Source organism: Mesoplodon densirostris, chromosome 2 (genome assembly GCF_025265405.1).
Source record: "Mesoplodon densirostris isolate mMesDen1 chromosome 2, mMesDen1 primary haplotype, whole genome shotgun sequence".
NCBI lineage: Eukaryota > Metazoa > Chordata > Mammalia > Artiodactyla > Ziphiidae > Mesoplodon > Mesoplodon densirostris.
Window position 1 is genome coordinate 44,748,033 of NC_082662.1, and position 21,557 is coordinate 44,769,589.

Sequence of the window (21,557 nt, forward strand, 5' to 3'; positions counted from 1 at the left end):
CTTACCTGGGATAGGCAGTCAGGGACCATCCAGATGCACTTAATTGCTAAGATGCTTTCTGGCAGCCTCAGAAACCAGAGCCACAAGCCTGGCTGAGTGATGAGGGGGTCACATAGCCTTGGCTGTTTTCATTATACCCGAGGAGAAAAGAGGCTTTCATAGTGAAGGGATCTCTGCCAAAATCTTGTTTGCCACTTACAGCTCTTACAGAAAATGGGCATAAAATCACAGAGCACTCGTGCCAAGAGCGCCTGCAGAAACCATCTGCTGTAAGCTCCTGAAGCCCAGAGATAGGGAGTGACTTAGCCAAGGTTGCACAGCCTGTTAGCTTTATCCCAGTCCACTGGTAAACCCCAGGAAGAGACGCGATCCTAATCACACCCCTCAGACACTTACTGATTTACTTTGTATTTCTTTTTTTTTTAAACATCTTTATTGGAGTATAATTGCTTTACGATGGTGTGTTAGTTTCTGCTTTATAACAAAGTGAATCAGCTATACATATACATATATCCCCATATCTCCTCCCTCTTGGTCTCCCTCCCACCCGCCCTATCCCACCCCTCTAGGTGGTCACAAAGCACAGAGCTGATCTCCCTGTGCTATGTGGCTGCTTCCCACTAGCTATCTATTTTATATTTGGTTTACTTTGCATTTCTATTGCACAATTTTACATCAAGCAAAGGAAATTCTTTTAATCATCTCCCTTCAAGAGACTTCCTATTTGGTTATCTGCTGTTTGACCACTTCAAAATGATAGAAGAAAAGCAGGTGAAAGCATATGCCACACAACTCAGTCCATTCAATGGTGTTTCCTCAAGACGATGGGTGTCACCGAGGTGGCAGAGAAATAGGAACAGATGTGGAGAACTAGCAGCAGTGGTGTTAGATGTTTTGTGTAGTTTCTTAGTACCTGGGAAGCCAGACTCTGTGCAGATCAGTGACCTAATCATAGGAACCTTTGCCTGTGCTGTCATCAGAGTTCATGGAGAACTGCTTTTTACCTTGCAAAATCCCTCTTCCTCATGCATTCAGGTATAAAAAGTGGAAATGGTGAAGTGAATAGGCTTTGTTCCAGATTATACAAAGTTCTTGATCAGAAAGTCCATAGAAATGGGATTTTCTGAAGACTCAGTGTTTAAAAATTTGGAGCACCAAAGAGAACCAAAGAGGAAAGAATATGTTTTGGTTGCAAGTTATAAGAACCTAACTCCAATAAGCAAAGCTAGATGGGGGCTTTATTAAAAACATATAGTGAAGTGTCTAACAGAATCAAAGAAAGAGGTGACCAGTCAAATCTCAAGAAGCCAGAATCAAGGCCAGGAAAGCCACAGGACACACTCTCTCTTCTTATGTCTATGGCTACTCCCTTCATGATGAGCTTGTTTTCTCTTACCACAGAGTGGCATTCTACACCTGAGCTGAGGATACACCATCGGTTTTGGAGCACACATCCTCATATATTTGTCATTCAAAGGGAAAGAACATAGCTCCAGTTTAAAAAAATCTTAGAGAGGGATTCTGGTTGGCCCCACTTGATCACATGCCCCCTTTGCTGACAGTCTTCACTAGAATCACCTGGTTTGAATGAGAAAGTAGTAGTACTGCAAAAAAAGAGGTTGCCATTTCCTGAAGAAATGAAGGGAGACATGATAGCTGGCTATTAAAGGAAATGATTTACCAGAGGTCCTACAGCAAGTGAGGGACAAATTCAGGGCTAGAAATGGAATCAATAAAATAATAATTATTAATAATAATGGAAGTCTCTAGATTCTTTTCATGTGTGGTGTTGAAGTAAACCTCAGTGTTACGAGTGCTCATTCATTTCTATTTTTAAAAGATTGCTATTGTGTGGAGGGTAGACTGTAGGTGAGCAAGTGTGGAGTAGGGAAACTGGCTACAAGCTGTGTGTTAGCTCCTAGGTAAGAGAGAAACAATGGTGCCTTGGACCAAGGTCATGGCAATGGAAATGGACAAATGTGGGCAGACTTGAGGTAGACTTTAGAAGTAGAATCATAGGACTTGGTGTTGGATTAGATGTGGACACTAAGAAAAAGAAATACAAGGAATTAAGAATGATACCAAGATTTCTGTGAAGAGTAGGGTTAAAATAAATTTTGAGCAGAATCAAGAGTTCCAGTGTGGACATGGTAAGTTTGAGACATGGAGATGTCTAGTAAGTACTCGTGTATACATATCATTAACAAAGATGTAGCATCTAAAGCCTCAGGACTAGATGAGGCTCCAAGGAAGAAGCTATAGCTAGAGCAGAGGGCCCAACTGTTCTTTTAGTCATCTCTTCTGCATATACTGAATCCTTCTGCTAGGCATCCAGCCAGGAACTTCAGGTGGGAATCGGAACCATTATTACAGTGAATCCCATGGAATGAGAAGCCCGACTCATCCCTCGGGGGGAGCTAAGAACTAACCAAATGAGCTGTTAAACAAGCATCAAAACTCCATGAGATGTGACTTGATTGCTCCAAAGTACACCCTTTGGACAACTAAACAAATGATGAGAAACTGCCCTGCTGTAAACCATTGTGATATTTCCCTTTGGAGTCATCTTCAGAGCCAAGCTTTAGGACCCAGGGAAATTTACCAGACTTAGTTTCAGATGACTTAGGGTTGCTTCCATTGGTAGATTGGAAAATGGCCACAATATTTTACAGCTCCTCCTATCAAGAGAAGGCATCTATTCCTCCACCCCTTAAAATTAGACTTGGCTATATGACTTGTTAGTCAGTTGGACATGAACAAACATGATACAAATAGAGGCTTGAAAAGTGCTTCTGCATTGGAGCTTGCCCTCTCTTGCTGCTGGGGAAACCTCCACCACCAGGTGAACAAGTCTGGGTCCCCTTCTGGAAAATGAAAACATGAAGAGAGACCTCAGCCACCCTGGTCATCTCAGCTGGGGCCCCAGAAACGTGAATGAAGCCGTTCTAGACCATCCAGCCTGGCCAGAGCAAACACCCAGCCAACCTATAGAATCATGAGAAATAACAAATGTTTGCTGCTTTCAGTCACTAAGTTTTGGAGTGGTTTATTATATCTCTCAGAGGACAATTAACTCTGAACGAGGCAGTCTACAGAGGTGTCACAGGTACAGATATTCTTGATCTCACTCTTACATTTTTTTTTTTTTTTTTTGGCCATGCCACATGGCTTGCGGGATCTTAGTTCCCCGACCAGGGATTAAACCCAGAGTCCTAACCACTGGACCACCAGGGAATTCCCTCTTACTCTTACTCTTTTTGGAGGATTTGTGTTCAATTAGCCATCAAAGGTTTAAACTAAAAGGTGAAAGCTTAATTGAGAAATGTAAAGTGATGGCCAGGGGCAGTGGAGTCTTCCTCAGGCCCCTGACACAGCTCCACATAGGTGATTCAGGTTTTCCAGTTACGTGTTCTCATAGAATGATGTAGCTTTCCTTCACTGCATTTTGTAATTCTATTTGGGTGATTATTTTACAATGTCTAGGCTAAACTACAAGCTATTGGACTATAAGCTTGATGAAGGCAAGGATTGTGTCTAATTTACCACTGATTGTATCCTGGCACATACTAGACACTAATTTGCTGAATGAATAAATTTGAATTTTGCCTACCTCATATAAGGGATCCAGGCCTTCAAAACCATCATTTAAAAGTATTTGTATCCAATGGGCCTGTCTCTTGCAGGCACTCCCAGTCACAGGCTGTTGCTTGATTCTCCAGCTGTGGCAGGTAATCAGGTGTAGGTTTGGGATGGGGAATCTGACATCAATGAGATCCCAGGACATTTGTTGCTGTAATTCCTTCTACTTACACCAAACTATTGGCAAACAAACTCAAATAAACATTCCTCAAGACACTGTAGGAAGTTTGATACATAAGCAAGGAGCTTAGAACAGGTGGTGTAACTGGGAAAGTCAGGTCTGGAGAATGTTCATATCATTCTGTGGACATTATAAGGCTGCAGTCACAAAACAATTGTGAAACCAATGTCCCAAGTGAGGCTGTTTAATTCTGACAATCTTTGGAAATCTGTCACTACCAACACCTCAAATATACAGTCTGAAGAGGAAAATTGAAAGAGCAAGAGTCAGACCGAGGTGGGTTCAAATGATACTAATGAATGACTTAGGCATGTTAACTTTTTCAAGGCTATGTTTCCTTGCCTGCCAAATTGGGATAATAATATTTCAGAAACAGCACCTCCCTTAGACTATAGGTACCTGCAGGGAGGGATCATTTGTTTTCATATATATTTATCCAGTGTTTAATAGTGCCAGACCTATAGTAGATACAGAATAGGTGAATTTCTTCCTAGAGGTAATCCAAGACCTAGTCCTGGCTCCATCACTAATCCACCCACAGAGTGACCTTAGAAAATTTCCTCCCCTTCCCTGGACCTCAGCCTTCCTTTTTGTACAAAGAGGAGCCTGGACAAGATTTTTTCTAAGCTCCGTTCCAGATCTAATATTTAATGAGTCTGTGACCATTCAGTACAATCTACCACATTGCTGCTCCTAGAAGTTACAGACTGAGGGGACGGTAGTAAGTCACCAATCACTTTGTATTTACAGATACGCATGCATTTAAAACAGATTCGATAAATAGCTACAATATTGTATTGCACTTTTGGCCTACTTTTGCCTTTTTAGAGGTCAAGAGGGTTTTTTTAATCTTGTTTTATTTGGAATGTTAAGCAAGATGAAAACTGGGACAAGTTGCCATAACACATATTAGGCAGCCTGAACCTAACTGCACTATTACCATGATCGAAGGACATTCACTGCTATCAGCTGGAAGCTGCTGCCTTCCACTCGGCAGAAACAAGGTCACAGAGCAAGGCTGGGGAATTGCCATCTAACAAGCAGATCTGTTTGTTGCCCAGTAGAAGAGTTTGTCACTATTACATTTAACTGTTGATTCCATCTGTCGTGAAGATGCTTGTTCCCTTGAACTGGCACCTGAGTTATTAGGAATTTGACAGTTTTTAAGTAAAAAATTCAATTTTTGCCTGGATACTCAGTAGGAGAGAAAGTATTATTGGATATATGTACTAACACACCCAGGGGTCATGAGGAGCTTGGTCTGAAATCCTAGTACTTGGGTAGATGGGTGTTACTGACCAGAAAAATAGTAATTATTCCTGACCTGTATAGGACATTACAGTGTAAAAAGCACATTCAGAACACTGCCCTGGGAAGGGACCACATTCTCCCATTGTCAGAGAACTTTATAAATTTACGCCCCATTGCTGATGCAGGAAGGCTGCTCGCAGCATTGCTTGAGAGCTAGATAAGAATTGTCTGACAGAGGCAGATACAGGGAAAGCCAGCACTTAGGCCTCAGAAACATGGGCATTTTTTTTTGCTCAGGCCCATGGGACCTGGTTGCCTCAGAGCCTCCTTCCCAGAAGCGTTAGACAGCTATCACCTCAGATTAGCCTGAGTAGCTGAAAAATTTATTAACAGATTGGAGACGTAAGTCTTTTCTCCAGTAAACTTGGAATCTGATGGCCTTGGGATTGAATTCTACTGTGGCTCTAACACTTTCTAGTTGTGTGATCTTGGCCAAGTCTCTTAACTTCTTTGGATCACTGTACTATAAGAAATGTAGTACAGAATGTGGTGAAAAGCACAGACCTTGGAGCCTACTTTCTGGCTTTGAACCCCAGCTCTACCATTTATTCATTATGTGACCTTAGGCAAGCCAGAGAACCTCTTTGTTCCTTAATTTCCTTGTCTTTAAATGAGACTGATTATAGTGCCTCCCTCACAAAGATGTTGGAAAGATAAATGAGTTAACACATGTTAAGTGCTTGGAACAATGCCTAGTATTGAGTAAGCATGACAACAGTATTAGCTACAGTGATATTGGGGTGATAGTCCTCATCTCTTGGGTTTATTTTGCAGATCAACAGAAATGTTGAAGGTGAAAAAAAGAGTCTCAGAGTTATTCATTCCAGAAGGGACCCAAAAGATTACCCACGTAACCTCCCTCATTTTATAAGTGGGAAATCAAGACTCAGTGATGGGGAATAACTGGTCCAGAGTCACACTTGATTTAAGGGCAGAGTCTGAGTCTCCTGATTCCAAGTCCAAAGCGCCATCCTCTGCACTGTGTCAAAGAAGGCAACATCTCCACAGAGCTGAACCTGAAGGGTCCTTTTATGTAGTCATTGGACCTGTCGCTAGTTAATGCACTTTCCTAGGAAAATAAGCTGCATTTAAAATGGAGAGAAAACTTGGGAGAGACTCTCCCTCCTCCCCCACTGACTTCTGAAGTGTCAAGCTGGGGATTCAGGCCAGGGCTGGGAGGAAAGATTTTCAGGAATCGTTGCTAGCTCCACATCATTATTTCAGTTAAAAACCAAACATGTGCCTGTGTCCAAACAAGCTAGAACCATGAACTGATGCATTCAGTTTGTTTCTGGTGTCAGAGGCGTGTTTTTTCTTTTCTGTTTTCTTTGGGTGTTTAAGTGGCTTCCACCAGAAGTAGTTTCACATCTGCTCTTCAGTAGAAACTAAGCTTTCACCCTCAGGAGAATGAGGTTAGGATTGGGACCTCTGAGTTCACTTTTCCCAATTTTTTCAGGGTCATACCCCCTTAGATTTATTCTGCTTTGAAGCACGTTTCCCAGTTGGACTACTCAAGAGTGATTGAAACATGGGTTGGAGGAAAGGGCAGGATGGGGAGAAGACCCTAAGACGAAGGGCAGATGGGATTAGAACTATTTGATTTAGAGAAAGGGCAGATTCCAGGGGTCATGATTTCTGTTCTCAAATCATCTAAGGGTGTCACGGGGCAGAGGGAGCAGAGACTGTGAAGTCTCTGACAGCAGAGCTGGTACAAATGGAGTGGGAAGAGGAAGAAGAATTTCCAGGAGGCAGATTTCAGCTTAAAGCAAGGAAAACTTTCTGATTATGAGAGATGCCCAAAGATGGTGTGGAAACTGAGCTCCCATCCCTGCCTAGAAGGTATGCTTTAGAAGAGATTTGGCTGTGAGGCTTGACAGCCAATTGTCAGAGACATGAAGATTGGAATTGACTAGTGAGACTTGGTAAAATTTGGGATTCCACCAACTATAAATTTTTTAGATTCTGGGAGTCTAAGAACCAGTGACCAATGTCATAGAGTTCCACAGTTAAGAACCTGCTGGAAAGCAGCAAAATCAGAAATTCGTGACCTTGTGTCTCTTTTTCTCTCTTTGTCTTTCCTGAGCTCATGCACTTGTTCTTTCACATAGCAGGAAACTTTGACATTTTGCAGGGGATAATCTTTTTCTTTTAAGTGTGTTTCTGACTCAGCCTTTGCTCCTTCAGCATCATTTAGAGAGGCTGAGCTCTCTGGAGATTAGCTCTGGCCTGTCACCACAGCAACTGCCCAGGCCCCGTGGGCATCCGTGGTAACAGGCGAGGGCTTTGAGAAACAAGGCTTGTCTAGTGGTGAGAGGAAGCCCCACAGGGTGCCTGATATGAAACAAGCAGGTTGTGTATGGAGAGGTCTTTTTCAAAAGGATTAGTTATGCAGGTGTGTCTCACTTTACACAGTTGGCCAGGCCCTGAAAAGTGTGCGTGGGTGTGTCAAATTTTGGTCAAGGGAGGAAATCTTATTTTAAAGGCAGAAAAGAGACTTGTTTTTCCAAGTCCCTGTAGTGAATCCCCTTCATAAAGTGGATTCTACTTTTGTAAAACGAACCTCTGCCCACATTGTGACCTAGTTAGTCTAGTGCTGAGTGTCTGTGAGTGGGGCCATCCATAGAGAACCCCAGGGGCATGCTTCCACCTTCACTGCAGGCAAGGAACAGCAGCAAATCAGCTGAGGGGAGACAGAGTATAAGGGGGAAGCAGAGTGGGTGTGGTGCCACAATGAAGGGAGATCAGGACAGTGGGCCTTGCCTAGCATGAGCAGCTCTGCTGCAGCAGTGGTGGGGTGTCCGAGAGACGGGTGTTCTTGGAGGTGCCCAGCAAGGAGGGGTCTGTGTCCAGCGTATCAGACATCTTGTCGCAAATGGCATCCACCAGACGCTCGAAGGCCTGCCTCACGCTGATGTTTTCCTTGGCGCTGGCTTCAAAGAAGTCAAACCCTGAGGATAGAAGAGAGATAGCAGTAAGGATCTTTCCCTTCCTTTTCATGCCCTTTGGCCAGAACACTCTGCATTAATACAGCCAGTGCTCAGGAGTAAAGCAAGGAGGCCTAATTCCACGGGCAGAGGATTCTGCCTCAAGGAGAGGGTACCGGGCAGGTATTACCTGCACTGGTTTTAGAGTCAGACGGATCCTGGCTCTATCACTGACCAGCTGTGTAACCCTGGGCAAGTCACCTATTTTCTTTATGACTCAATTCTCTGATTTATAAATTGGGATAATTTTATCTATCTCATGGAATTATTTCAAGGATTAAACAAGATGATGCATGTAAAGTGTATAGTCCTGTGCCTGATAACAGGGCGGGTGTGTGTGTGTGATAATTAGGTGCTTTCTGAGAGTGACTACTTGACTATGTGTACACAGCACTTCAGCTTCCAAAGCATTGATCGTCACCCATTATCTCATTTGATCCTCATGTCACCCCTGGGGGAAGGAGGGTCCAGGCAGACACTCTCCATTTCACTAATGCCCACGCTGTGGCTCAGAGAAGTAAGCTGACCTGCCCAAGGTCACCAGTATAAGAAGCCCAAGCTTTGTCCTTTTTGACCAGGGCTTTCACTCCACTTTCCCCTGCCTCCTACTCACCCCAGCCTGGCCAGTCTAATCTGGGTTCTGGGAGACACTCCAAGATCCACACAGACACACTGGCTTATCTCCCCTCAGAGGGGTTCCTCCTCCCTGAATTTCCAGGAATCACCCTGGATCTCTCGCTCCTCACACGGACCCAAAAAATTGCCCAGGAAAAACTGCACCTGAAGGGTGAGACATTCTTGTCTGTTTTGCACCTTGAGATCCTTAAAGGTACTTTCTGTGACAATGAACAGAACTTGGTTTCCCAGGAGACACGAGCAAGGCCCTCCTGATTCAGACAAAGCGGCTGCTTTCCAACTGAGGGTCTTGGCCAGGTTGGTGGCAGCCCTTAGAAGCATAAGCCTCCATTCTCCATCACGCCCCTGCGCCGGGCTACTCCTTCCTCTTTTGTCTGTCCACCTTCCTCTTTCCCTTCCTTCTGAGTCCATCTTTATTTCTCCTCAACAGCTTCCCTCTTCTCTTTTTTCCATGTTAGCTCCTTCTTTTCCCCTTATGTTTCTCATACTCCTTGGGATCCTTAATATTTATTGAGTGCCTACTATATGCCAGATGCTATGCTAGGAGCTTTACAAATATTGTCTTCCTTAATCCTCACAACAGCCTGTGGGGTAAATATAATCATCTCCAATTTACAAAAGAAAAATGAAGGCTCTAAGAGATTACCTAACTCACACAAGGTCACGTGACTGTGTTAGTGGAAATTGGTTTTAGATCTGGGTCTGGCTAGCTCCTACATCCATACACAGCCCTGCCTCCCGTTTCTTCACTTTTCTCCCTTTCACTTTCCTTTTTTTTTTTTTCTCCCTGATCATATCTTTTTCTTCCTTTACAAGTCTCTTTGGCCTCCTTTGCTTTTATCTGACTACCACAGTGTCTGAATCTGGGCAAGTCACTTCATCTTTCTGAATCACTTAACCTCTCTGAGTCTCAGCCTCCTCAGTTTGTCAAATAGGAATAACAACAGCATCTTCCTGCCGAGAGCAGTCCTGGAGGATTGAGTGAGACGATGGATAAATTGCTGTACGAAGTTGCCTGTTACGAGGACAGTTTCTTTCTGCTCGTCTTTCATCTGCTCCTCTCACTTCCTCTTCATCCCTTTCTCCCTCTTTTGTCATCCTCTCACACAGAGGAGGGGGGTCTCTTTCCTCCTCCCTCCTTCTCCCTATTATCCCATTGTCCACAGAGAGGGCTGAAGCCCCCAGGTACAAACAGGGCTCCTTTTCCCCGGGCCACGCCAGCTTGAAGGCACGCACAATTCCTGCCAGCCCGCCTCTGGTTGACAGCCTCTCCTGTAGCCCATTTCCCGACCTGAGAAAGCAAGGTGCAGAAGTGCCTGCTAATTGAAGACATGTGATGAAGAAGGAAGCAGCTGCTGGCTCCTTATCCTCAGGCTGTAGAAACGCAGTTGGCTTGAGAGACCCTCCAGCATGTAGCTTTTCCTTAATGAATATCATAAACATTGACTTTCTGGCCTTTGACTGGTTTGTTACAAGTGACAGTGTTTGGGGAAGTGGGTGGAGTATGTTGCTTGCCTAGGAAAGGGGCGAACAGGTAAAGAAGTAAATAGGCTTAAACCATCAGTTTGGATGAAGATGGGGACACAGGTCAAGACCAGGATCACCAATCCCTTCTGAGGAATTGGCACTGAGGGGAGGACGTGTCCCATTGTGCAGGTGGGCAGTGGGAAGAAGCCCAGGAGTCAGACAGCCTGGATTTGAATATAGTCTCTGTCAGCTACCAGCTGTGTGACCTCAGGCAAATTGCCTAATTTCTCCCAGCCTCTGTATCCTCATCTGTAGAATGGGTGAATATCACCTACCTCAAAGGGTGGTAATAAGAATCAAATGCACAAAAGTATGCGAAGTGGTTGGCATGTGTAATACATGACAATTCCCTTTCCCTTATGTTCCCAGCCCATCTGAGTCCCAGCTTCCTTGCCCCTCCATCAGTCCCCAGGGCCTTTGGGGAAAGCCTCTTTTTCTTCATCATTCAGGGTCAATCAATAAACCAGGTCTTTATTGAACATTAACTTTGTGCCAGGTCTTGCATTGAGTGCCAGGGACAAGGGGAGACCAACTCTAATTGTGGAGAAAAGACACACTTATCAGAGTGTCAGTCCCTCACACGTTCATAGTCCTTAACGATTCCCAAATACAATTTTAAAACAACTTTTGGGGGGGGGGCAAGGCCAGGGTTATCACTTATAATTTACAGATAGGGAAACTGAGGCCCAGGGATGGGGCATAAGCCAGGGCTCTATCCCTTATGCCCCCTTGTCTCACTCTCAGTTGGGACAGTGACAGAATACACTATAACCCAGGTAGAGCAAACCAGAGGCTGTGCAGGAATGTGGCAGAGGGAGAGAGTGGCAGGGGAGGAGAGGGGGAATAGGCTTCCAAAAGTTAGTGGCGATGGGTGTCTTTTTTTTTTTTAATATAAATTTATGTATTTATTTATTTATTTTTGGCTGTGTTGGGTCTTCGTTTCTGTGCTAGGGCTTTCTCTAGTTGCGGCGAGTGGGGGCCACTCTTCATCACGGTGCGCGGGTCTCTCACTGTCGCGGCCTTCTCTTGTTGCGGAGCACAGGCTCCAGACGCGCAGGCTCAGTAGCTGTGGCGCACGGGCTTAGTTGCTCCGCGGCATGTGGGATCTTCCCAGACCAGGGCTCGAACCCGTGTCCCCTGCATTGGCAGGCAGATTCTCAACTGCACCACCAGGGAAGCCTGCAATGGGTGTCTTTAAGGCGAGAACAGAGCAAAACTCTTCACCTGACTAACTTATTCTTTAGGACTCATCTTAGGTATGGCTTTGCCTCCTCCTCTATGCTTCCCTCTGCCACAGCACGCGTTACCGTGCATGGTGGAAGTCCATCTGACAAGGAGCTCCCCAAGCAGGGACCACGTCATTCATCTGAGCTCCAGTACCAGCCAGAAGAGTAGGGGCTTGGTGAATGTTAACTGAATGAACAGACAGATGGATGCAGGAGACGGGAATGAGCGTGGAGGATGTGGTTGAGGGGCTGTGGACAGTGGGGTTCATGAGAACTCATCTCAATAAGCACGGCAAGGGCCTCCCTGGTGGCGCAGTGGTTGAGAGTCCGCCTGCTGATGCAGGGGACACGGGTTCGTGCCCCGGTCCGGGAAGATCCCACATGCTGTGGAGCGGCTGGGCCCGTGACCCATGGCCACTGAGCCTGCGTGTCCGGAGCCTGTGCTCCACAACGGGAGAGGCCACAACAGTGAGAGGCCCGCGTACCACAAGATAAATAAATAAATAAATAAAATAAGCACAGCAAACCCTGTGCTGGGCACTGGGGACACTGAAGTGAATCAGATGAGGTTCCTAACCTTGAGAAGCGGAGATAGACACACTGACAGTGTGATAAATGCTGGAAGGGTGGGGAGCGAGGGAATTGTCATGGCACAGAGGAGGCACTTATCTGAGCCTGGGGCCCAGGGAAGTCTTCCTGGAGAGGCTGTTTCCTAAGCAGATATCAGCTAGATAAAGACATGTGTGAGCACATGCATGTATAGGACACCAGGCAGGAGAAACCGCATAAACACATATAATGGGACAAAAAACAGTCTTGGTATATCCCAGAATGACCATAGCAGTTTGTTATCACTAGAGCAGCAAGCTCAGCGTGGTGATGGAAGAGGGAGTAAGTAACCAAACACGGAGAGCGTATATGTCAGGCCAAGGAGATGTCATCACTACCGTCTCAAAGATACCCAAGGTATGAGAACTCTGATTCAAGTAACTGGCGTGTGACCCTGGCCAGCTCGTGGGTCTCTTTTGCTAGCAGAACAATCCCCAATGCACCTCCACCCAAGGACTGTCAGACTCCTGGAAGGCTCTTCATTAGTAGGCTCAGATGGTAACCTTTCCTCAGGTTCATTAGTGGGGAGTCTCAGGAGCTGAGAATCTAGAGAGCTCAGGAAGATGACAACCACTTAATCAGACTATCCCCCAGTCCTTTCCTCCCTCTAATTGGCTTCAGAACAATGGAATTTCTGCTGCCTTTAATTGGGCCCAATTCTTAATTGAATCTGAGATGATTCCCACCCCCAAAATGCTCCTGTTTACCTATCCTGTCCAAAGGCAGCTGTCACAGCCCCACAGATTCCACTGACTCTGTCCACACTGCCTGCTTCTGAATTTGACTTTACAAGTCTTTTCAGAAACTCACAACTAGCTAAACTTGCTTCTCCTCTCCCTGAAACTGCCCCAGAACATTTCTCCTCTACTTTTATGTTCAAATCCCTTCTCTAGCCTGCTCTGATACCTCATCATCTCCATCTTGTATCAGTCTTCAACTCAAGCCCCTCTGGTCACTGATGATTTTGGCAAGGGATTCACTGTCTTCCTTTCCACCCAGGCTTGTACTCATTCTCAGGAACTTTGGGTTTCAGGTGGACAATCCATCCAACATCCTGGCTCTTAATTTCTTAACCATCTCATTTCCAGCAACATTCTCTTCCGTTTTGTTTCTGCTATGCCCCTGTCCTTATAACTTGAGCTATTTTGACTTAGATTTGTGTCGCTGGAACTCAAAGAGGTTTAATTCATCCAATATCCAGCCTCATTAGTTTGACACCCAAGATTCTGCATGGCTCAGCCTCTGTCCACTTCCCCAGCCTCATCTTCCTGGCTCACACCATGCTCCAGAAACATCGACACTTTCTTATTTGGTTTCTTTACTCATGCTACTTACTACTCTTTAGTTCCTACTCCTAATCCTCTTCATTACTCACCTGTGGAATCCCTGATTCCACAGAGCCTTCCCTTTCTCTCCCCACCTCATCTCCACCACTCAGAACATACAATGTACCTCTCCCCTAGACTCCCATGGCACCTGACATGACTGTTTCAGTCACAGTCCATCAGGAAAATGGGAGCTATTCTTAAAATTTAAACTAGAGGGAACTGGTTATATGGGTGGTAGAAGAACTAAGAGGCCAAACAGAATACTGAAGAAACCCAGAGATTATTAACAGAAAAGAAAACTATTAATGGGGCCAAAGGAAGTGAAAACTGTGGGAGCAGGAGTCAGAGAAGAGGAGCAGCCTCTACTGGGGGAGCCTGCCAAGGGGTGGGGGAGACACACATGCAGGTTTTTCTCTTTTCCCCAACTCCCATCACTTGCCAGTGTCTCTCCTTGGCTAAACCCAGCCAGAAGCCACTGTCACAGGAGGCTGGGAAACACAGCCTGCAAAGGTTAACTTCCCAGGGGGCGGTTTCAAGAAAGAGACAGAGATGGAGAAAGGTGAAGAATGATAGTAAACAGGACGTTGAGATTATCTCTTTACTATTTTGCTTCCCTGGTCAATGAGCAACTTGAGAGCAGGGAACTTATTCACCTCTATGGCACCAGGGTCCATCATGTGTTCAGGGATTGTGGCAGATTGTTCACCACCCTCCCTGTAGAAGATTTTATATTCCCACCCACTGCCAAGTGGCTTGCAGTGCCTCCTTGTGGGAGGAACATATCTCCCTTGTCAATCAACATCAGATTTCATCATGTAACTCGCTTTGGCCAATGGATGTGGGCATACCAAGTCCCAACAGAAGCTTTGAGAGTCTTTGTGAGGCTTAGGCATCTCAGATTGGATCTCAGAGTTGCATGACATGGACAGAGTTGCAGCTGACTTGCAGCTGGCATGTAACGTGAGTGAGAAATAAACCTTTATTATCCAAGCTCCTGACTTGGGTTATGTGTTACCACAACATAATCTAAAGAATTCTCACCAACACTGGGACTGAGGGTGAAATTCCAAGAGAAACTACTGCAAGCTTTTGGGAAAACACCACTGGGTGATGATACAATGGAAGCGTTAGGATTTTGAGTCTAAAGGCTGAGTTAGAGTACTGGACCTGCCACCTATGACCTGTGTGGCTTAGAAAAGTTACATAATCTTCAAGTGAAAAAAGAAAGACACGGAAGTGTGGCACAGCTCATTGCATGCAAGAAAACATAAGTGGTCTGAACTCAGCTTCTTCAGTGTAATGGAGCTGAAGACAATGCCGCCTCCCAGACTAGGAGTGAGAGTGAGGGTCACAAGAGAATTGTTGTGAAAACACATTGTGAATCATAAGTCACTACACTAAGGTTAGTTATTCTCAATGTCAGCTAGGTATTTGTTTCTCTGTACCAGGCTGAGTGATGCAAGGTTTCAATTCACCCCAATCCAAAAAACATTTACCAAGCACCTAAAATAAGCAAGGCCATGTACAAGGGTCTGTGGGGACTGAGGGATGAGTGGGGAATTGTGTGAATTGAAATCATGGAGTCAGAGGGATAGAGCTGAACAGACCTTCCCACTCAACTAATCCAAATTCCCTGTTTTTCAAAAGGGCAAAATTGAGACCCAGAAACAGGAAATAAGATGCTCAAGGTCACACAGTAAACTAGTGGCAGAAGCAGGATAAAACTCTCAGTCTCCAAACTCCTAGGCTGATACTTTTCCCTCCACACTTCACTGAAGTGAGTGTTTATGTGTATGTTTCAAAACCACATTTTGAACAGGTTTCTCCTGCCCTTGTAGGCAGAAACGCATTTCACTTTTACTAGCATCCCTGGGCTCTAGTCTAGACCCATTCCCAGTCAGATCGAGGAAGAGACAAGGAGCCCCTTTTTGAGCAGCACAAAGAGGTAGAGGCCCTAACATGTCATGCTTCCTGGAATAGGAGTCCCTGAAACTTCTCTGCCCTCCCAAAGATCCACTTGCCTCAGCATCTCTACAGCCTCATCCATGTCCCAGGAACTTTGAGGATATAGAAGACCTGCTGCTACTCAAAGCTTTAATAAATGTTAGTTGCTGACCATATCAGTAGTTCTGGCTGAGAGAGCTGAGAAACACTAAAAGAAAGGGAGTCCTGAAGAGGAATCCCATAAAGCAGAGAATGGCCCTACTGCACTGGCAAGCAGATCACTGAGACTTACTTAATAGTTGGTGTAGCAGAGGGTGAGGATGAGGAAGGCTGAGCATCCTCTCTCACTGCTCACAGATATGACACATCCTTGAGAAATTCTTGACATGATCTGCAAGATCCTGCATGATCTGGCCCCTGCCCACCTCTCCACCCTCATCTCCCACTACTCTCCCCTTGACTAGTTAATCCCTGCAACATGGTCTTTCAATCTCATGAGCGTTTTCAGCTCTAAACTACGTTAGGGCTGGTCTTGTTGTAGGACACTCCCCTCCCCGACCCACCCTCAATCTTTGCCTAATTTTTTTCTGATCCTTTAGTTCTCAGCTTAAGCATTACTTTCTCAGAAGATCTTGATTCTCCAGTCTAAAATTAGGTTTCTCTCTTTTTTACTTTCTTAATAGCACTTGCAGTGGACTTATGTTACTCTTATCTGTCCACCATTCCTTCCTTTATGGAACTTCTACTTTAAACTGTGGTGGGACTATAAGTTACAATACTTGCCTCCCCCAGCCACTGGGACAGGCATGTGACTCACAGGTAGCCAATCACAGTCTTCCCTGAGATTGACATAAGGTAGCTGGGAGAAAGAATCCTCTTTTTGCAGAAGTTGGAAGATATGAATCTGGAGCTGCCATCATCCATCCTACTCCCCATTCAAAGTCTGACTATAGAAAGAGGCTGAAGGCGTACACAAAGCTAAGAAATAGTGCAATTAAGTTGCACTCATAAGCTAATAAATTCTTTTTTTTTTTTTTTTTTGCTGTATGCGGGCCTCTCACTGTTATGGCCTCTCCCGTTGCGGAGCACAGGCTCCGTATGCACAGGCTCAGCAGCCATGGCTCACGGGCCTAGCTGCTCCGCGGCATGTGGGATCCTCCCGGACCGGGGCACAAACCCGTGTCCCCTGCATTGGCAGGCGGACTCTCAACCACTGCGCCACCAGGGAAGCCCTAAATTCTATTTTTTTAATTAAAGCTTGTTTGATTTGGGATTTTATCACTTGCCATAATGAGAGTCCTAAGTCAAATAGAACTTAGCACAATTTTTAACAGCTTTACTGACATATAATTCACATACCATACAATTCACCCATTTACACAATTTTTAATTATATATTTATTTGTATAATTATTTGTTTAGTGTCTCTTTCCCCCATTAGTTCCGTGACAGTAAGAATCACAGCTAAGTGCCAAGATAAAACCTGGCTCAGAGTATGTGCTCAGTAAATATTTTTCAATAAACAAATGTACGAGTGAATGAGTATCTATCCTGTGCTGGGTGGCTGGGATAATGAAAAAAAATTTTAGACGTAACCCCTGCTACTTCTGAGGTCTACCAAGAGAGACAGACATGTAAATAGGCAAGTTCTGGTAAGCAGTAGAGGAAAGCTCAGGAAGTTGTGTAGGACTGAGATGGGTTACCTTGACCTACCCAAATCTAACCAGTTCATTAAGGCCCTCTTTAAGCACCTTCCTAAACCCTGTAGTAAGAATTAACCTCACTTCCATCTGTTTTCCTACATAAATTAGATAGATCTTTATTGGCTCTACCACTTCCTAATTGTGTAATCTTGAGCAAGAACCTAATTTTTCAGAGTACTGAACATGACCTACCTTGAAGACTTATAGTGAGAATTAAATGAGATAATTAACGTGAAGCATTTCATATAATGCCTGGCTCAATATATATCAGCCATTATTACGATATTTGCTGTATAGTGAGGTTAAGTGGTTAGAAGCACAGGCTCTGGAGCCAGACTACTGCTTGAATTCAAATTCTGACTCAACTTGTTACTAGCTGTGTGACCTTAAGCAAGTTACTCAACTTCTCTGTGCCTCAGTTTTCTCATCTGTTAAAAGAACAACTTGGATATAAGAAAAGTACCTATCTCAGAGGGTTCTAGGGGGGATTAAGTTAAATGAGTAATACTTTAAACACTTAGAATAGGTCCCAGCACATGGTAAACACCTAATAAATATTTAACTAACACACCTTTTTTTTTTTTTTTGCGGTACACAGGCCTCTCACTGCTGTGGCCTCTCCTGTTGTGGAGCACAGGCTCTGGATGCGCAGGCTCAGCGGCCATGGCTCATGGGCCATGAATAGTGTATAGGACACTCTCCTATACATCTACTCATAATACACATAACACAAATATATACAAGACACAACTCACACTTGTATATTATACAATTTTCCCACCTACCAGCCCAAATATCTTTGCCAGTACTTCAGAAACTGGCAGAGAATATAACTTTAAACTCCCTATTCCTCAATACTTACAGCACCTAGGTTGTAAGAAATACTTAGGGAGACTGGCTAAAAGCTAAGCAGTACACTCATTCTTCTAGAAGAAGACTTCTCTAAGGTGATCCTACATTGAACCCCAATACAGAAAAGAAAAGAAAAAAAGGAAGAAAAGAAAGGCTGCTCTTTTTTTTTTTTTTCCCCTGTGGTACGCGGGTCTCTCACTGTTGTGGCCTCTCCCGTTGCGGAGCACAGGCTCTGGACGCGCAGGCTCAGCAGCCATGGTTCATGGGCACAGCCGCTCCGCGGCATGTGGGATCTTCCCAGACCAGGGCACGAACCTGCATCCCCTGCATCGCAGGCGGACTCTCAACCACTGCACCACCAGGGAAGCCCAGAAAGGCTGCTCTTTTAAGCAAGTGTAGGTAGGTGTTCTGCTGTGCAGTCACTGAGACACATCTGAGGCACTTGGGTCTCAGTGGAGCACAAGGATCAAGGTGCTTTAACCTTGGAAAAAGTCAGAGCATCACTGAGCTGTATGCTTAAACCACGTTGTCTCATCCCTCATACAATTACTTTTGCCATGAATTGTAGTTTGGTGACAAAGCATCAGTTTACATTGAGAGAAATTGTAAGACACAGCCTACGATGTTCAGTGTTGTAGTTGCTGTAAGGCATGTTTGATATTAAGGACGTTGTCGCATTCAGCATATAGAGTCTGCTCTACAGTTGCCAGTGGAGAGCAGTGTTTCTCTGGAATAATGGGTTTGTTTTCATCTTAAGGACCATCTCTGAACCATGTAACTGATTATGTTTCCCCCTTTGCAATGGTTGCTGGGAAGCTCAAAGCAAATATTTTTGCCCAACTCTTGCACATGCCCCAAAACTTATAAAATATACACTTATCTCACCCCTGGCCTCCTCTTATGTTCTCCTACACTTGCTTTCCCTTTGCTTCAATTGTCTCACTTATTTTTTTATTGATGTATTGATACTATGATGATTTTTATAGGATACCTCAAATCCTTTGTGGAAGGAGCTGGTTAAAAAAATATTTCATAAATTTGCATTTTATTTATACATTCAAGTACCTCCCTGGTGGCACAGTGGTTAAGAATCCACCTGCCAATGCAGGGGACATGGGTTCGATCCCTGGTCTGGGAAGATTTCACATGCTGCGGAGCAACTAAGCCCGTGCGCCACAACTATTGAGCCTGCACTCTAGAGTCTGTGAGCCACAACTACTGAGTCCGCGAACCACAACTACTGAAGCCCATGCACCTAGAGCCCATGCTCCACAGCAAGAGAATCCACCGCAAGAAGAAGCCTGAGCACCACAACGAAGAGTAGCCCCCGCTCACCACAACTAGAGAAAGCCCGTGTGCAGCAACGAAGACCCAATGCAGCCAAAAATAAATAAATCTATAAAAAAATTATGTATACATTCAATGTAACAAAATATACATGTGTCATAAATAATGAATACCTAGAATTCACTAGCACAAAGCCCATATGTACATCACACAAATATGAAACAATACACACAGAGCACATATGCACATAATTCACAATCACAGCACATCCTTAATGTCACAAACACACACTTGTCCTCTCCATTTGCCCCACTCCCATGCATACACACATGTCATGCACATACCAAGCTGCTCTGCGAGGTGCCGGCCCTTCTCAGTGGGAACAACCCTCTCTTCCTCCATGTCACACTTGTTCCCCACCAGGATGACCTGCGCATTGTCCCAGGAGTAGGTCTTGATTTGAGTAGCCCTAAAGAGAGACAGAGAGATGACAGTATTAATGACATCCTCCTAGGTTAGAAAGGACCCTGCAAAGCTCACAGAAGTCCCTTCAGTGGGGTTCGCAACACATGAGATACTGTCAGCTAATTCATCCTAGGACAGTCAGACCTCTGCTCCTGCTGGCTGTCACAGATGCTGACCCTTAAGCCCTGGTTGCAAACTTCACTCAGCTATTTGGAGTCCACCTCTAATGCCCTCTCCTCACAGGCAGAGAGCTCTTTCTAAAACATCTATCAGATGATTTGTCCCTTCTTAAAAGCCTTCTCTGGTCCCTGGACTAGATAAGCGATGAAGTCTAGATCCCTCAGTTAGGCGTTCAAGACCATTTACATCCTGTCTCTCCAGCCTCATCACCCTTCCTCTCACTTCACAAACCTCACCCACTCCCCAAAGGCTCTTCCGTGGCATGTGCCTTTGCCTTTACTGGAAACCCCTTCCCCACACTACGTCATCCTCCAAGGCCCAGGGCTGATCCCACAGTTGCCTGGGGGAGCCTTCTCAAGCTTCCCCTGGCCCAGTAAGCCTCTCCCTCCTCCTCTGTGATTCATAAATCTTCACTGAGGCCTTAGATCATTATTATTTGTAGAAACCAAAATGTCAGCAATGGTTTCCTTCATGTAGGATGATTATGAAATTTTATTCATTTATTTATTTTTGGCTGTGTTGGGTCTTTGTTGCTGCGTGCGGGCTTTCTCTAGTTGTGGTGAGCGGGGGCTACTCTTCACTGATGTGCGTGGGCTTCTCATTGTGGTGGCTTCTCTTGTTGTGGAGCATGGGCTCTAGGCGCGCAGGCTTCAGTAGTTGTGGCACACAGGCTCAGTAGTTGTGGCTTGCAGGCTCTAGAGCGCAGGCTCAGTAGTTGTGGTACACAGGCTTAGTTGCTCCGAGGCATGTGGGGTCTTCCCAGACCAGGGATCAAACCCGTGTCCCCTGCATTGCCAGGCAGATTCTCAACCACTGTTCCACCAGGGAAGTCCCAAAACTTAAAAAAAATACTTTACTTTTCAAAATTTTGAAAGTGAGCATGTATTACTTTTATAATGAGAAACAAACTTTTAAACAGAGGAAATAAAATCAGACCTTTTTATTGAGGAGACATCTTTTTGTGTAGTTGGCCTAACTCTGTCCCCAAATACCTCATCAGGTAGAAACAATTACCTCCCCTTTTGTTCCCCTACTCTTTTTTGTGGCGCCTGTCACATTTGGCTGAATTTATCTGTCTCTCCCTGAGGGCAGGGACAGGCTTATTCATCTTTGGGGTAGCAGCCCCCAGCATAGAGCACAGAGAAAAGAAGTCATTGATTGTCTGATGAAGGAAGAAGCCAGCAAATGGTTGATCCTGAAGCAGATCTAAATAAAATCTGACCCTATCCTGACACTGACAATCTAACTCAACCCTAACTGCAACCTGGACCGATTACCAGCCCTGCTCTTAAAGCTGATCTCACCACCAATCTTCTCTTTAAGGGTGAAAAGCCACTCCCTCAAAGGATGGAATTTACTCAACCACCATTTGTGGCGAACCGACAGAGAGCCAGGTTCTGTGCTGGGTACTGGGGCTTAGATGGCAGGTGGGTACTAGGCTGGGACCAAGTTTCCCAGAGGCAAAACTAAAGGCCAGAGCTTGGGAAAGATAGACATCCAGTCTTCAGCTTCAAGACAGGTACCTGGAGCCAACTCCCCAAGTCTCCCATGCCACTCTTCTGTCATCTTCCTCCCTCCTCCCACCATCATCCAGGCTCAGCTCCCAGATTAGCAATTTAGGTTATTCTTGGAGGAATCTTCACCAGGTGTTAAAGTCACTGTGTGCCTGAGGCAGAATGAACAGG

The 21,557-nt window shown here is 45.1% G+C and overlaps 1 protein-coding gene across 1 annotated transcript in view; it reads right to left on the reverse strand.

Annotated features, from left to right (window-relative positions):
- Positions 1 to 6,725: 6,725 nt before the first annotated feature.
- Positions 6,726 to 21,557, reverse strand: part of RAB3B (RAB3B, member RAS oncogene family) — a 58,711-nt gene continuing 43,879 nt past the window's right edge. The window contains exons 4-5 of the mRNA XM_060083495.1: positions 19,572 to 19,696; positions 6,726 to 8,079 (exon numbers count right to left, since the gene is read on the reverse strand). Coding sequence (XP_059939478.1) covers positions 7,892 to 8,079; positions 19,572 to 19,696 — 313 coding nt within the window. The 3' untranslated portion in view covers positions 6,726 to 7,891. The remainder of the gene's footprint in view (positions 8,080 to 19,571; positions 19,697 to 21,557) is intronic.